This window comes from Athene noctua, chromosome 15 (genome assembly GCF_965140245.1).
Source record: "Athene noctua chromosome 15, bAthNoc1.hap1.1, whole genome shotgun sequence".
In the NCBI taxonomy this organism is placed as follows: Eukaryota; Metazoa; Chordata; class Aves; order Strigiformes; family Strigidae; genus Athene; species Athene noctua.
In genome coordinates, this window is record NC_134051.1 from 5846111 (window position 1) to 5863242 (window position 17132).

The following is a 17132-nucleotide window of genomic DNA, read 5'->3' on the forward strand; positions in this document are numbered from 1 at the left end:
ATTATCATTGTCTTGAACGAGCGGAGGATGAGAAGAGCGTGGACCCGGAGGTAGAGAACCTTCCCGACCGTGCACATACGCCCGGGGCCGCCTCTGCCCTGTCGCACAACCCCGGCCGTGGGAAGCTCCAAGTTTTCCTTGCCCGGAGCCCTCTCGCTGCACAGAGCCAGGAACAAGCAAGAAACCCAATCCTCCTCCCTGGCGGAGAAAAACTCTGGCGAGGCAGGAGCTGGCGGAGAAGGGAGCGGCGTGTTTCCCCAGCTGCACATTGAACCAAGGAGGGTGAAGCAAAGCAAATCGTGTAAAGACTGGGGAATAATTAATTCCTTATTTATTGCCGACATCCAGCGCTCGCTGGGTGTACAGAGCTCCCTTCGGAGCACCGGTGTGCGTGGTCACTATGGCTTTCTCCCAGGTGCAGTGCCTGGATGACAGCCACGTCAACTGGAGGTCCAGCGAGTCCAAGCCTGAGTTCTTCTACAGCGAGGAGCAACGCCTGGCCCTGGAGGCACTGGCCTCCCGCGGCCCAGATGCCTTCTATGAGGTCCTGAAAAAGGAGAACATCAGGGACTTCCTCTCTGAGCTGGAGCTAAAGAAGATCCTGGACACACTGGAGACGTACGACCCCGGCTCTGAGTACATCCCACGCCACGGCAGCAGCGCGGGGGAGAGTGAAGGCGATCACAACAGCCAAGGGGATGAGCAGGACGTGGCCCCCTCCCTGGAATACTGGCCCCAGAGGTCTGACCGCTCCATCCCCCAGCTGGACCTCGGCTGGCCCGAGACCATCGCCTACCGTGGGGTCACCCGCGCCACGGTCTACATGCAGCCGCCCATCGAGGGCCAAGCGCACATCAAGGAGGTGGTGAGGAAGATGATCTGCCAGGCTCAGAAGGTGAGGTGCGCCACGGGGACGGGGCAGGATTTGCCTCAGGCTGTCCTGCCAAGGACGGATTCTAAAGTCCTGCTCAGCCAGGCAGTCCTGGTCTTGTGGGGAGCTCTGCCCAAACAAAGGCATCAGGGTCAAGTGTTCGGTTTTTTCCATGTTCATTTGATTTGACCAATATTTGAGGATCAGGTTTTGCTGAAGATGGTGTTAGGCTGGTCCAACACTCCCTGGAAGTGGACCCTTCCCATGATCCATACGGCAGCATTGTTAATCCCAGGGTCCCTATGGGGCTGTGGGGAAAACCACCAGAGAGAAAAAAGGGTTGAGCTGCTTCTCAGCTGCGAGCCTATAGTCCCAGGAACCCCACAATCATTATCGCCAGAGCCCTGTGTGACTGCATGTGGCAACACGCAGGAACTGGAGGAGCCAAACTCAGCCCTGGGGCAAAGAAGCCAAAGCCACTGGTTTGATGCTGATGTATATGAGGGTCAGGTTTGGCCTGAGATTGCTGCAGTGCTCCAAGCTGGCCTCATCCTGGCTGTAAGAGGAAAACAATGAGCTGATGTGCAGGACAAGGGTGATGCCAATGGGATTTGGGTTGAGATTTGTCCTCCCTGTGGCATCAAACCAAGGAGCAGGGAGCTGAGGTGCACAAGCAATGGGGTCAGGCTGGTGTCATGGGCAGAAGGACCAGGGAAGGAGGGAGATGATGGCATGCATTGAAGGCCAGCGGTGGTGGGCAGAGGTTGCTGGTATTTCCCAGTAATCCAGTCTCAGCTGGGAAGAGCAGGAGGGGTCAGTACCTGCTAGTTTTGTGGTGCTTTGAAGCCATTTGAGCTCTGTGCATCTGCTCCCTTGAGAAATCCAGCCCCAAGGGAGGAGCACCCCAACCCTGGGGATGCTCCAGCAGGAAAATGAGGAGACCCTGCCAGGGTGGCTATGGAGCAGGGAGAGACAGGCTAGGATGGATCAGGTCCACCTGGCTCCAGAGACCCCCATGCCAAGGCCAGGGACTGTGCTGGGGTTCGCAGATCCTGGCAGGAGAGAGGGAAGCCTGGTGGCACTCAACCATTGGAGCCTCTCCAGGACCAGAGGGCCGGGGGTCTGAGCTCAAAGAGCCCCAGCTCAGGCAGGAAAACTGATCTCCCAACGCATCTGAGGCAGCTGGCTCATGGGGATGGCTGATGTGGGGGATTGGGGCTGTCCCGCTGCAGATGGGAGCCATCCCTGGCCACTGTCACCTTGCAAAAGTTGAGGTCATCTGTCCCTACCTGCAACGTTTTCCCTGCTGAAGGGCTTTGCAGTGATGGCAAAGGGAAGGGAGGGCTGAAGTCCCACGAGACAGAGAATGGGAGAACTCCCCCACAACGAATAATGTCTCATCTTCGGGTCTTTCCGGCTGCCTCTGACACGGGCTTGCAGCTCCTGCCTGGCTTTGCCTACTCACCGCTTCCCGCCTGCCCCCACACAAACGGCATCTCCTGAGTCATCTTACCACCCTCCTGCTCAGCAGAGCCAGGCAGTTGAGTCAAGCAGCTGCCAGGCCCCGCTGCCTGCACCGTCCACACCTCTCCTTGGAGACTCTCCAAACCACAGAGACGTGGCTGTGGTTGATGCTGCTTTGCTTGTCACCGGTACACTGATGCCCCATAAGCAGGGCTGGGCTCCGTCTCCTGGTTCAGGTGGTCCTTCGTGGTTGGGATGAGACATGGTGACACCACTGGTGACATGCAGGAGCCTGCTTGGAGCTTATAGCACCCCAGGAAACATAGAGATGGGCGTGTGCTTCAAATCTGCAGTCTGAGGGGTCTGGGGATGGCGGGAGTTATGGGGTCTGAGAAGGTCTCTCACCCTGTATATGAGGACCACAGTTACTGCAGCTGAACCTGCTTCCCGTGGCTGAGCCCAGGTGACCGCTGGTGTGGGTGCTCCTAAGGGTGGGGACACTGAGCTACACCAACCTCTTCTGCACCCAGAGATTTCAGCCAAGGCTTAAAGTCTTCATGGCAGCTTGGAAGTGAAAGGGTTTGGCTGAGGAAGCCAAGAGTGGACAGAGGGACAGGCTGGCTGCCACCCCATCAGATGTCACGTAGGCTGGCCACGTGCCCTGTCCTTCATGCACGTCCTTAAGGCCACCCTGCAGAGATCCCTGCCAAATTGTCCCATCCCTCCGGGCAATGGCAGTGCTCCTCCTCCACCTGCAATGGAGCAGGAGCTTGGGAGAGCTTCAGTATCACATCACAGAGGCTGACCCTTGCTCCAGCCATGTTCAAAGACGCTTGGTCCGACGTGCTGTCAGATGCCGAACACCAAACATCACCATGTGGCTTCTTATCTCATGGCCAGAAGAGCAAAGTTCACCTGAGCCTGGCTGAGGAAAGTTCAGAGCCTGCGTGAGCGATGCTGACGCTGGGAAGGCTCACGGCAGCTCAGAGCTGGGGCAAGAAAGCCAAGAGCTGAGATGTGAGGCCCCTTTGATGGTGCAGATGAACCTACTTGCTTGCAGGAACAAGGCCAAACACTGCTGAGTTCAGAGCTTCTGCTTTGCTCTGCAGAGAGGCAAACCCAGGCGAGCCGGAGCAGGGGATGCAAATGATCCCTTCCTCTTTCTGGGAATAAATGGGAGAGAAGAGAGGCATGATCCTGCGGCCACATTCTTGCTCTCCCAGCAAATTCCCATTTTTGTGGCCAGTGAACGGAGGTGGTCAGGGACGTGCACTGCTGGGCTTCACCCTGGAGACCTTCACCAGGTCCAGCCCTGGCACAGCCATCTCTCCCTTGATGTGTATCCCCTCAGGCTGCAAAGCTCACCAGATGGATAAGGAGGAAGACTTCTTCTCTAGATTTTGGCTCTATCTTACCCGAAACCAGAGGGAGGCTGAAAACACTGACCTTGGCCAAAAGCCACCAGAGACAGCAGTGAGTCTGACCTCCTCTCTGCACTTGAGGTTCCAGGTTGGGATTGTGGTGATATAATTACCCTAAGCAACTTCCAGCAAAGGTTGGGAGGCCCTATTAATTACTGTTTACAAAACCTTCTGCCATTCCTGGATGAAAGGGTCCACAGGGGAGAGCAATTATTAATGTTACTTGTCCCACCTCTCCCTCATCCCAACATGCTTCCTCTAATTGTGCCTTGGTGCCTGCCTAATTTATTAAATGCCCACGTGGTGTGCCCCAAAAGTCATTATCTGATGATTCAGAGTGAGCTAATAAAGAGCCGTAATTTCCTCTATAAAACATGATCCTGCAGTTTACGTGTACATCTAAGCCGTTCAGAAAGATCCCAACACCATCTGCCCAGCGTCCAAGGGGACGCGATACTCACCACTCCTCGGGGTGTTGGGACCCAGCCCCTGCACATCGGCCGTGTCCAGTGGATCTTGGCAGCTCCTGGGACCCCAAGAAGATTCTTTGCAGATTAAACCTGTACCTGGGTTTGGCACAGACCCAACTGGTCCCAGCTGAGGCTCAAGCGCAGGCAGCGCAGCCATCACCGCTGCGGGTCCCTGGGCAGTCACCGCACCGGGAGCGCTGCCAGCGCTGCCCTCACTCTCCTGGCCCGTTTTGTGCCAGGGCAGCACACTGGCACGCTGGCATGAGATCCCGGTGACAAACTGAGGCCAAGCCTGTCCTGCAGGCAAGACGTGGTGGGGAGGGAAGCAGAAGTGCTGAGCGGTGACAGGATGCACCAGCCGAGCAGGAGGAATTGGGTTAAAAATTGGGCAAACGGGTGAGAGCCAGGCTGGCTCCCTGCTGCCTGAGCCAGCTGCCCCGGGCAACTGCCTGCAATGTGCTACCTGTTCGCCATCCCCATGTGAGCAGTGCTTGGGATGGGGGGTGTCACCCTGCCCTGCCTGCACTCCTGCAAAGCTGCTTCTTCAGAGCCAGAGCAGTGAGCCAAGGCCTGGGGAATGCCAGGACTGCAGTGGGAAAATGCCCTCTTCCTCCCAAAATGAAGGCAAATACTATTCTCATCCCCCTATTTTATAAGACCTCAACGTCCCCCAGAGAAAATGTGGTGCACAGGCAAAGTGACATGACCACAGCCACTGGGAGCATCAGTGTCAGAGATGGGAGCAAAGCCTCTGCCACCAAACCCACCTCCTCGACCAAGGAGACGCTGTCCCAGCTCAGGTGCCCCTCACCCAGGGCTTGCAGCAGACAGCACAGCTCCTCCCCCATTAATTGCTGTAACTGGAAAAGCCAAGCCCTGAGCTTTAGGAGTAGCTTTGAACCTGTCCCACTTTACATCATTGGCGAGACAATTGCAGCCCTCGCTGGGCAGCCCATGCAAAGTGGGCATCTGGTTTTCTGCCTCAGTTTCCCCACTGGGACAATGTGGACATGCAAAACACACGAGCGGGTGCACAAGGGAGTGAGGATTCATCCTTTCATGGCAAAGCCTGTTGAGAGGCTCTCAGGGTGGGAGGTAAATGGGAATTCAGTTAAAATCAAGTCCCCTCTCGCTCAGCTCACTGTCACCTCCCGAAACGCTCGTGTGTGGTGGGTGTTGGGGTGTCAGGGCAGCACTGGAGAGGGCGTGGGCTGGGGCTCCCTACGCAGCCTCGCTCCTTGCCCCATCGCCTGCAGAGAAGGAAGGGAAGAACCAGCAGTGTCATAATGCATGATCCTCTTCTTAATTAGAGCTCTCCACCTCCTGTGGCACAAAACTAATTACAAGGCAGCTTGGGTGCTTTGAGAGCCCTGGACTTGGACGTGCCTGAGTGTGCAAGCACCAGGCACCATCCTGATCCCTTCCTTCTCGAGGGAGGAGCATCCCAGGGTCTCCCTGTGTCACCCCATGGCGTGCATGCTCCCATGCTGGTGTCCCTCCCTGGCTCGGCCACGTGCTGTGGCCAACAGAGGGTTGGAAGGGTGAGGAGATGACAGCACCCATCTCCCCCTGACCCCTGGTGCCTTCCAGGAACAACCACAGAGAGGGAGAACCGATGGGTTTCCAAGCATGGGACGATGACACGCCAGCACCCCGATGACACGCTGCTTTCCTGCGTGGCTGTTGCCACCCTGTGTGGGATGAGGGGAGGCAGGCACGGGTGCAGGGCTGCTACCCCAGGGTTTGCACTGAGCTGCTCAGCTGGGCTGCAGGCAGCTGTCAACAGTCCCTTTGCCTGCACATGTCTCCTGCTGCAGCTCACCATTGTGTCATGGGTGATTCCATCTCCATGAAGGCTAAATCCACGGGTGTGGAGTGAACTTCGATGCTCAGGCAGCCATCCCAGCACAGCTGGACGCAGCACAGATCCACCTTCCTATCACTCACAGATCTTACCCGCTCCCTGCCAGGGCAGCAAATGCCCTGGGTACAAAGGCACCATTGCAAAGAGCGGTGACACTGCCGTGTGACAAACCCTGTCACTGCGCAGGGCACTGGCACTGCCATCCCGGCTCTGCTCTGCTTTCGGATAGCGAAGGGATGGTGCGCAGCAGGAGCAGCACCCTGAGCACCCAGCAGGCTCCCAGCTACACAAGGACTGGGCAGCGAGACCAAGAGACACAAGTCACCAGCCCCGATGACAGAAACAGCGCCCGCCCCCGGTGCTCTGCTTTGGCCTCGCGGTGGGGAGCTGACCTTGAACCCAACCACATCGCTGCTAGCAGCAGCCTGGACCTGGAACAGCAGCTGGTCACAGGCGCTGGGAGCTGCAAACTCCTGGCTGATTTTAAGTAACTTCATCAGCTCGCAACCAGGCCTGTTTTTTAAAAGGTATTAAAAGGCATTTCAGCTCCCAAATGCACCTCAGGAATATCCGGATACTTTCTACCAAACTTAGAGTCACTTTTAGCTGGCTTTTACACCATTTCTCTCAACACAAGCACGCAGGATAATACCAGAGACAGCAACCACCCCATGCAACGTGTCCTCAGGCACATCATCACATCACAGGTTTCCCCTTCTGGTGCTCCCCATGATGGGGCTGCAGGCAGTGCTGGTAGCAAAGAGACACCCAACTTCTCAGCCAGAAACTGGACTCTGAAATTTGTGGAGCTTGTTAAAGGCAAGCAAGTTAGATTCACCCTCAGAAATCAATTTTTCACAAGTATATTATGCTACAGGCCACCACTGGAGACCAAACCTCCCCTAGTGACAGCAAAGGAATGGGACTGGGGGTTCCTGTTTTCCACCCTCAGGCTGTCTGGAGCTGGGGCAGGGAGCCTGGGCTCCCCCACACCAGATCCCAGCCTCTGAGGGAGAGAGATGTGCTTCAGCTCTTACAAAAACATGCGGTGGTTGTATCTTGGGGTTGTCACCGAGACTCATCTCTCTTCTCCTCCCTCCAGGTCATCGCAGTGGTCATGGACATGTTCACTGATGTAGACATCTTCAAGGACCTCCTGGATGCAGGTTTCAAGAGAAAAGTGGGAGTCTACATCATTTTGGATGAGACCAACGTGAAGCACTTCCTTCAGATGTGTGAGCGAGCCCAGATGCATGCGGGACACCTGAAGGTAAGGATGGCCTGAAGGGTCTGGGGCCGAGTAACCTCCTCCAGTGCAGGGAGACCATCAGAGCTATCAGCCCTGCTCCCTCCTGTCCTGAGGGGATCAGAGCATCCAAACTCTGGGCAGTGATAGCGGAGTTTAGTCCATTTTCCCTGTAGCCAAAGCTGAAGGTGATGCCCAAATCCAGGAGCAGCAGGATGGAGGGGAACAGATGAGAGATGGGGGATGTGGATTTTCCCCCAGCAAAGCTGGATGCAGAAAGGCTGGGGGGCTGCTGGTACCCAACCAGAGCTGGCTTTGGAGCAGAGGGGTGTTCAGGGAGCTGCAGCCTCAAAGGGTGGGCATAACTCAAGCAGAGAACTGCAAAGCCCAGGGCAAAGCTGCGTGCTCAGCTCCTGGCGAACAAGTCAGCAGGAGGGAAGGTGCAAGAGGCAGATGCTCTGCCAGGGCCGGATCCGCACTGTCGCCAGCCCCATGCCTGCTCCTGCCCCAGGGGTAGGACTGGCAGGAGCAACCACCAGCCGGTTCTCTCGCTTTCGGGCTTTCCCTCAAATTAGAGGCTGGAATTAAAAAACTCGATTTTCCCCTTTTCCGGAGCCTCCGCCCCAGCACGGGGCCGGGAGCAGAGCAGGGAGGCACCCACACTGCCTGCGGCCCCAGCAGCTGCCAAGGATGCCCTCACTGGGCAGCACACCAGCGGGACCGATCTGCCTGCACATGCCGCGTTCACCGGGCCCTGGAGGTGCTGGCAGCTGCACATGATACTGTTCCTGTGCACAAATCCCGTTTGAAATGAAGGAAGATAAAGCAGCAGAGGGGATGCCTGGCAGTGTGGGGGCTCAGTCCCCAGCCCAAAGTGCCCCAAACCCCTTCCACATCCCTGTGCGTGTGGGGAGTGGCAGAGAAAAATTGCCTGGCACGGTGCTCGTGCAAAGGCAGAGGAAGACAAAGGGGCAGAGGATAAGGTGGGGGGTTATATTAGCCTCGGGAGTGGGGACCCTCGCCCCAGCCACAGGGCTGGCTCTCTGCTGGGCACAACATTCCCATCACAGGCACTGGATGCAAACACAGCAGCACAGCCCAGGAGTTTCACTTCAGGGCTTGCAGACACCCCTCTCCCGACTGTACTTCACCTGCCGGCTGCGAGTCGCTCGGCCTCGCCTGTTGCTTGGCAGAAAAGTGATGTTTCTGCGCCTGACGTCACCCGGCCGCGCTTGCTGGCTGCCAAATGGCTGGCGGGGAGGCCTGTGCCCAGGCAAGCTCGCCAAATTTGCTTACGGTGAGGGTGAGCTGAGCAGGAACACGTAGGAGCCACAACACCCTCACATCGGGCTGGAGCGGGGCTGGGACACAGCGGGGGCTCAGGCACCTCCACCCCGGGGAGCTGAAAACACCAGCCAGCCAAGCCTCACACCTTCCCCAGCCACCAAGCCTGCTGACCCTGCTTAATTGCTGCTCACAACAATTAAGGCAGACTCAGCTGAGCTTTTACCCACGTCCAAACTCCCCGGAGAGTCTGGTATCCTGCAGACTGCTGCTGCTCTGAGACCAGAAAAGCCAGAGCTGACGCACACCGGTGTTTTAATGCATTAGCAACGCCGGTGGCAGGACTGGAAAAGCAGGAGAACATCTGCAGAGCTCGGCAAACGTCTAGAAGTTGGGATTTGCCACATATTGCAGCCAATTTGCTGGCATAGGATGCAGCAGGGCAGGAGGCCGCGAGGAAACCAGGGCAGTGTCTGGGAGCTGCTTCGTAAGGCAGGAGATGCTAACGAAACGTATGTTGTTATCTCGGCGCCTTCCGCGCTTCACAATTAGCAAACCAGCTTGGGCAAGGCGGTCGCTTCGTTGAGCAATGGGGAGTGATTCAGCCCGTCCCAGGCTCGGCAGCCGGCCACGGCACTGGGTGCTCGCTTGCTGTGCGCTCGTCTTGGGAGAGATTAAATAAACAGATCTTACTTAACAGCAGCAATGCGCCGGGAGTGAGGAGGAAGGGAAAGGTAACCGGCACTTAGCTTCTGGGGAGCTTTGTTCCCCTGGGCGTTACCCAAAAAACCAGCTGCTTTGTGCCTTTGTGCAAAGGTCCAGCTATGAGCAGGAGAGATCGAAGGTCTGGGAGAGCTGAGAGCCAGGGACGTCCAGGCTGGCCACGGCTCAGCCTTGGGTACAAGTGCACCCTGGGCACTGCCTCTCCTGGCAGCCCCATGTGTAGGGACAACATGGGACAGGAATGGGAACTGACACCCCAACCTACTTGCCCCCAGCACCTCCAGTGCCACCCACTGCCAGACACTGGGGTGCTCAGCACTGGTTTACCCCAGACACACCAGGCAAAAAGGAGAAAGCTAGAAAAAAAAAAATCAAATGCACAAAAAAACGAACCCAACCCCAAATTTCTCCACTCGGTGTGTAAAACTTCCCTGGAAACCCGGTCAGGAAAGCCTTTGGTTTTGCATCATGCTAAAACCAGCATTAAATCACCGTCCCTCCTGCCAGGAGCACACGAGTTGAGACCAGAGGTGCCTAATCTCAGCTTGCACCGGAGCTTAGGGCTGTGCCGGGTCATGGTCTACAGGGAGAGAGGAGACCCCGGGGGAGCAGATGAGGAATGCTGGAGGTGGGGAAGACAAATACTTCTGGTGCTTTTTTAAAAAAAGTTAAAAATTAAAAAAATCACAGCACAAAAAAAACAACCACGGAGGGCATGACCTAGTGACGACACGGTGCCTTTAGCAATGGCGTTACCAACATCCCGGCAGGAACAGGAATGCAGATGCTTTCATAAGAAAATATTTTCTCCCCACCCAAGGGAGACCATTTGCAGTGAAAGATGCTATCTACTCAGCTGCAAAAATGTGCTGGTGCCCTCCATGGAGACACATGGAGCCAGGAGCCAGACTGAAGATAAACATTTTCTCAGAGTCAGGGCGGCCCCTCTGTGCCCAGGCTCCCTGGGGGGAGGACAACCCCCTCCCCAGCCACCTCCACAGGGACCTGCCCTTTTGGCCCACGTCCCTGGGTTTCATTCCCAGGGGTGAAAAGATGTTGCTCCACCATCTTTTTTCCCCCACCCACCCACTAAAAACAGGGCTAGATGCTCAGATTTAGGAGTCCAGCAAGCCGGGAGTCTGGTAGAAGCCAAGTCCAGTGCCGTCAGGTCCACATGTGCTGTCCTAGGGTCACCACCTCCCCCTAAAACCCTTTGTATGTGTCCCGCTGAGGAGGAGGTGAAGAATCACCTCTCCCATGGTGGTATTTGCATAGATTGCAGGAGATGGAAAGCGTTTGGCAGCGCTATCACACGCTGCTCACCCACGGATGCGTGCGGCGCCGAGTTCAAGAGGTAGAAAACACTGCCTGACACATGGGCAAAGCAGGAAATTCTTGAAGGCAATTTGATGGCTTGCTGCATGGCCTCAGGCAAGTTAATTTATCTTCCCATCACTGTGGCCTCCTCTGAGTTGGCCATGAAGAGCATTTCCCACTCCTCGGAGAGGCTGAGAAGCATCTACGGGGGCATCGATGGACAAGTGAACGATGCTCTGAAGACCAGCCCTTTGCTTCTGCTCCTGCTCATGCCTCTACCTTTGTTTTGCAGAATCTGCGAGTCCGGAGCACAGGGGGGACAGAGTTTTTCACACGCTCAGCCACCAAGTTCAAAGGGGCTTTGGCCCAGAAGTTCATGTTTGTGGATGGGGACCGGGCCATGTGTGGATCCTACAGGTAATCAGTGGCATCTCCTCTTGCCCACCTCATGGAGGCATTGGTCAAAGGATTCATGCAGACCCATGTGCCCAGCATGGCCCCAGGACCCCATGCCAGACTTGCTCCTCTCCTCCTAAACTGGGGGATGTTTTTGCAAGGCCAGTCTGAAATTTGTAGTGGGACCCAAAGGGTCTCCACCGCCCCACAGCCAGGTCTAGGACTCCCCTCCTTTCTCAGAGGTGGTGGGACACACCAGTGGATGGGATGAGCACAAAGGACAAAAGCACCAAACTGCAGCCAGTCCTAGCTCTCACGATCTCAGCTTTTCCAGTTAAACATTTCCTACCTGAAGTATCTTCCAATTTGTCCATTTCCCACTTTCTGGCCACAACAAAAAACACATCCATTTATGAGTCGCTTTTCTTAACTAACCCACACTGTGAAAGGAAAAGCAGCCAACACTGAAGTGAAAAACTAACTGGCCCACAGCAAATACTTTTTATTTTTACTTCACGTTCCAGTGTGTTCAAGACTTCAGCCCTTCATTCTAACTTGGCATGAGCGCTATTTCTTCAATCTCATTATTATTAATGTTTACAGTGAGATCATGCCCCTGATAGCACCATCAATCCTCCAGGGAAAGCTAGGGTTGGGGAGAGGTGTGTTATTTACCAGCAACCACTCAGAATGTTTCCAACGTGCTTCTGTTCCAGCTTCACCTGGTCGGCAGCAAGAACAGACCGAAACGTCATCACAGTCCTCTCAGGCCAAGTGGTGGAGGCATTTGACAAGCAGTTCCAGGAGCTTTATCTCATGTCCAAGGGAGTGAGCCTCAAGTCCATCTCCATGGGTGAAGAGCCAGAACCCGAGCCCGTAACGCTGCCTTCCGTTGTGCCGGTGACCCCTGCCAATGCCGTGGTGAAGAAGCTGATAAACCCTAAATACGCCCTGGTGAAGGCCAAGAGCGCCGACCAGATCAGCAAGACTTCGTCCGAGAATCAAGACAAAAACCAGAAGACAGACAACAAAGGCAAAGCCCTGCCTGAGGGCCAGGCAGGTGACAGGCACGGCGACATGGCAGACCTCTCCCTGCTCATCCACCCTGGCCTCCTGAATCTGGAAAAAGCCAACATGTTTGACTATTTGCCCACCTGGGTTGAGCCTGACCCTGAGCCTGGGAGCGAAGTCTTGGGCTACATCAACATTATTGACCCCAAGATAAAGAATGTGAAGCTCTCACAGATGAACCGCATCAAAGTCTGCGACGTCTCCCAGGCCAGTGCCCAGCACCGGCAGATGCTGAAGAACAGGGAGATGGAGACAAAGAAAAACTCAGACCAAGAGCCACATCTGGTGTCCCCCTGTCAAAGACAGACCCCACAGATCCCCATGGATCCTGCAGTCCCTGCTGCCTGCCCCATCAAAGGTGCCAGCTGGACAACAAAGCAAGCAGGAACGTTTGCCGCTTCACCATTGGGCCATCACTTGAAGCCACCGGAGGAGATACTGGAGGACATCAAGCCCCCAGTTCCAAAGCCAAGGACCATCCCTGTTGGCGTCCTTGTGACCAAAGTCATCGTGCCCTGTGACAGCAGCACTGCCCCAGAGGGTGACCCACAACCACCGCCAGCCAACCATGCGGGTGCAAAGCCAGAACCAGAGGAGAAGCCCAATGGAGCTTCAGTGGAGACCTGCCATCTCCAGCCAGACCAGGCAGTGTCAGGGCCACAGGAGGATAAAGGGCCTCCCTGTGCCCACAATGGGCTGGGAGAAGAGGAGGAGGAGGAGGAGGAGTATATCACTCTCAGTGACCAGGAGAGCTACTCCAGCAGCTCTGCTGACCACAGCTACCGCCGCTCCAACGCTTCCTCCATCTCAGACGAGTACTTCGAGGTGAGGGATCGCTACGGGCCACTCCGGCGAACCAACTCGGATGTCACCCACAACGGGGATATCCTTCCCATCCAGAGGAAACTCAGTGACCCCCACATCAGCCGAGGCACCTTCCTCAGTCCCCTGGGGAGCCTCCCATCCCTGAAGCATGTCCACGTGGAGGACATGACAAAGAGGAGGAGCAACGCCGTGGAGATTAGGTGTGTGCTGCCCCGCACCATCCTGGACGGCAACAGCTCCTACCCAAGCAGTGCCACGCAGGTAGGCTTTTTGCTATAAACTTCCCTGTGTTTCTCCACCCTACAAAAGGTTGCAAACGTGGAGGTGACCCAGCCAGCTCAGCCAAGGCGTGGTGTCATCCCCAGCTTTGGTGTCGCGTCCTAGATGCTGAGATCAGACTTCCCATACGGGAGAATAACGCCCTACATATGGCAATGGTAGGAGTCATCCAAGAAGTGCTCTTGGTCGGGAAGGTGGTGGCTATGCCAGTGTTTGGTGTCTGGGAGTGCAATGGGAATGGCTGGTAAAGGGGAGATTTTCAGGAATTAAAGATTATCCCGTGGCATTGGGCTGTGGGACGGAGCCCATCAGCAGTGGCATCATGCCCAGCCAGGGACAGACTGTGCGCACAGGTGTGTCCTTCTCAGGCTTGTTTTCTAGCTCCTTGCAAAGGTGATTAGCATCAAAGTAAAAGCGCTCGGACACATAATTAGGCAGAGCAAGACAGCAGAGAAACAGGGACGGCAACCTCTGTGGGTGAGCGTTGCAGTCAGCAGCTTTGTGGCTGATCCACAAGTGACGCCAGACCTTGTCACCCCATGGGGTGCACGCCAGCATCCCCGCCGTGGCAGGAGCATCGCCCCATCCAGGCAGGGGGATCACAGGGTCAATCCCCTATTTCCACCCAAGTGCTGCAGCCTCTTGCACCACATCCAAGGATTCTCAAGGCTCCCCACTAGCTGTTTTTGGGGCATTCAAACCCCCAGGGCTGAATCAGCAGCCAAAAAAAAAATAAAAAAAAAAAAAATCACTGAAACCACCTGAGGTTACCTCAGCTGAGCATCTCATCTGTATTTATAGGGAATTAAATTTACCAGCCTAGAGTCCACTTGCTTCTCCCTTCCCAGCCAGTGACACAGAGCTCAGAGCAGGGTTTTAATCCTCACACCTCAGCTACCCCCTCGCGTCCTGCAGAGCAATGCAGGGCGAGGAGCACTGAGCCCTTTGATGCTCTGTGACCCAGGTCCTGGTTGCCACCTTGCTGGGAGTGGCCAGATACACTGGCGCTCCTGCAATAACCACCAGGTTAGAAAAGCCAGAGCTCAGCTGATGGAAATGTGCAGAGAATTGTTTCTCCTGTTTGTAAAAATAATAAACCAAAGCAACCCTTGATCACCTCCCTAGAAACCTTGAATCTGAAAAGAATCACCATCAACCCCCCACCAAAATTTTTTATTCTGGGTGCAGATTTCTTACAAACACATGGAGGCTCTCTGAGGGTAAACATCACTTTTTCCATCACATAGAAGAGACGGCACCCAAGTTATCCCTGGAGTGTTGTGTTGCCTAAATACATGCAACCCTGTTCACACCCGGCGTCATGGTTGAGTGCAGTAGCGTTGGGTGATGCACGGCGGGCACAAGGAGAGTGCTGAGGACACTCAGGTCCTCTCTTGTCCCTCTCCCTCCTGCACACCCCCCAGGTCTGTGCAGAGCAGAGGTTTCCAGACAAGCCCCCCCCTCCTATTCATCACTTAGCAACAGGCAAAACACCCACCTCTCCAGCTCCGCGTCCGCACGGCCGGGCCCTTACCTGGGTACAGGACCCTGCTGATCATCCCCGGCATGATGATAACGAACAAGGGCAGCATCTTCAGGTAGCTGGCCAAGATGGAGCCGGCCTTGGCGTGACAAAGGCTCTTTGCAGAGAGTGACCGCTGAACGATGACCTGTGGGAGAGCCAGGCAGGACGGTTGAGCAGCCGCCAACACTTCCTATTCCACATCAGCCTCCCCCTTACCAAACTGCATCCCAAGCATCTCCAAAGGCCAGAGTCACTGGGCATTGGGCCCAAACACAGCTCCCAAAAGCAGTGTAGATGTGTACCCAACCCACGGGCTGGGTTTCTCTCCAGACCAGCAATGGGCTGGTGTTATGCCATAGCACCACTAAAGCCCAGTGCAACCACAGCAGCTCATCCTCCTGCCAGTATCAACCATTACCCACCACCATCCTCCCCCCTCTTGCCCCTTCTATTCCATCTCAATCTCTTCCACAGAGAATGCCCACAATGAAATGGACACCAGGTCCAGCCTCCTCCTACCACAGCTCCACCACCCACACAGCTCAAACCACCACACTTCAAAGCTCTGGCCAAGCTGTGTCCATCCACGATAGAGCCAGCCCTTGCGTGTTGAGGCAGTCTCCCTTAAATAGGCAACATCTATAGGAAATGCTGACTTTAAAAGAGCTCAGACTCTCCCCAAAGGCTTACAGAGAAGTGCTCAGCACCCATCAGGATTCAGCCACTCCTGGCTCATGCTACTGGTGGGCAGGAGGGATGGGGTGCCAGTTCCTGGGGTGGGATGCTTGGGGAAGCCGTGGTTCAACTTCTGCCTAAGAGCCAGAACATGTTAGGAGCCACAGGACCAGCACCCAGCTCAGGCACCATCAGGCGCATGATGACCTCTAAGGGAGAGCAGCTAAATCACCCTTAGTCCTTCCCACCTGAAGGCATCTCAGGCCTTAGCACTGATTTTGAGCAATGTAGTTAAATCAACCTAGCATTACTGAAGCTAAACTGCTTTAATGCAGCCCTCCTGGTCAAAGCAGAAGGTGTCTGCTTGAGGACCAGTGAGACCGTTGAGATATTGGGACTAAATGTCTGAACACCAAGATGATGCCAACAGCACAGTGGAGATGCAGCCCTGGTGGTGTGGCAGGGGTCACGGCAGAGGCAGGGCAGGTCGGTGCCACCAGCTCTGCAGCCTCCCAGCCTCGGCTCATCCCACCGTCAGCACCTGCGCTCACTAGATCCAATCTCGCCCGGGTACATCTGCACAGGGTGCAATCACACCTCCAGATTGCGGTGCAGACACACCCAAAGAGGAAGATAAATATCTGGTGACCACAGCCAAGCGTTAAGGCCTTACCCAGTCCAGAATTAAGATTAATGGTGCTCAGACCCAATCCAAACGTGTGTCTCAACCCAGCTAATCAGAGCCTCCCCCGCAGTGGTGTTGCAGCTCACTGTTGTCTCCTGATCCCACCTCCTCTCCCAACCCTCTGTCCTTTCATCTAATCTTGGTAGCCACCTAATCCCACAGGTTGGGTCTGGATGGCTGAATGCTCTTTGGGCCTGAAATAAGCACTTAGGTGATTAAAACGGGTGTTCAGGCTGCTGCTGGAGAGATAGTGTTGAGATGCTACTGGCATCCTTGGTCCTGGATCTCCAGGCAGCAGTGACTTGGCTCAGGACAGCCACAGGGCTGCTCAGGAAGGGACTGCTGAGATGCTGGGATGTGCAGGACAGCACATCACCAGAGCAAGAAATCAGAGGAGCAGCAATGGTTAAGACTTGAGGCAGTTTTGAGCTGCCACCGGTCTCAGAAGAATTTAGGCAAGGGAGCACACTGAGTGGCAGAGGGATTTGTCCATGAGGACCAAGTCCACTGAACAGACGTGCGAAGCGGTGTCCTTGCAGGTGAACAGCATCCTTACAACAGGAGTAGCTCATCTCTTTCTCTGCTCTTTAACAAACAGGGGACACACATCTACCGGTACCGACCCAGGAACCCCGCAGGCAGAGAACAAGGCAAGGAGGTCTCCTGCTCACCGACTCATGAGAAACCTCCCGGGGCCACCAAATACAGAGGGGATGGAGCTGAGCCCAAAAAGACCATTGCAGGCAGCCAGCCCTACTGGCAGAGCAAAGCCTTCAGCCCCAGCAAGCCCACGCAGCCCAGCCACCTCTCACCAAGCAAACGCTTAACCTCCCTGCCTGAAAGCCAGAAGACAACGGAGGAGATGAGGACACCCCTCGGCATCCCGCTCTCCAAACTGTCCCAGTCCAAGCACCTCAAGAACAGGGTTGCGGGATCCCCAGGTGCTTCTACTGACTCCAAAAAGAAACCCCCCGAGACCACCGGCCAGAAGGACCACTAGATGCTGGTGCAGGTGG

General features: G+C 55.5%; 2 protein-coding genes across 4 annotated transcripts in view; one reads left to right on the forward strand and one right to left on the reverse strand.

Moving 5' to 3' along the window:
- SLC5A10 (solute carrier family 5 member 10) overlaps window positions 1–17132 on the reverse strand; it is a 39872-nt gene that overhangs the window by 8349 nt on the left and 14391 nt on the right. For all 3 annotated transcript variants that reach the window (XM_074918857.1, XM_074918858.1, XM_074918856.1), the window contains one exon: window positions 14766–14901. In XM_074918857.1, the coding sequence (XP_074774958.1) occupies window positions 14766–14901 (136 nt within the window). The remainder of the gene's footprint in view (window positions 1–14765; window positions 14902–17132) is intronic.
- FAM83G (family with sequence similarity 83 member G) lies at window positions 401–17116 on the forward strand. Its single transcript, XM_074918855.1, has 5 exons — window positions 401–895; window positions 7193–7360; window positions 10953–11077; window positions 11773–13213; window positions 16715–17116. Exons 1-5 carry the CDS (start codon window positions 401–403, stop codon window positions 17114–17116), a joined length of 2631 nt encoding a protein of 876 aa, XP_074774956.1.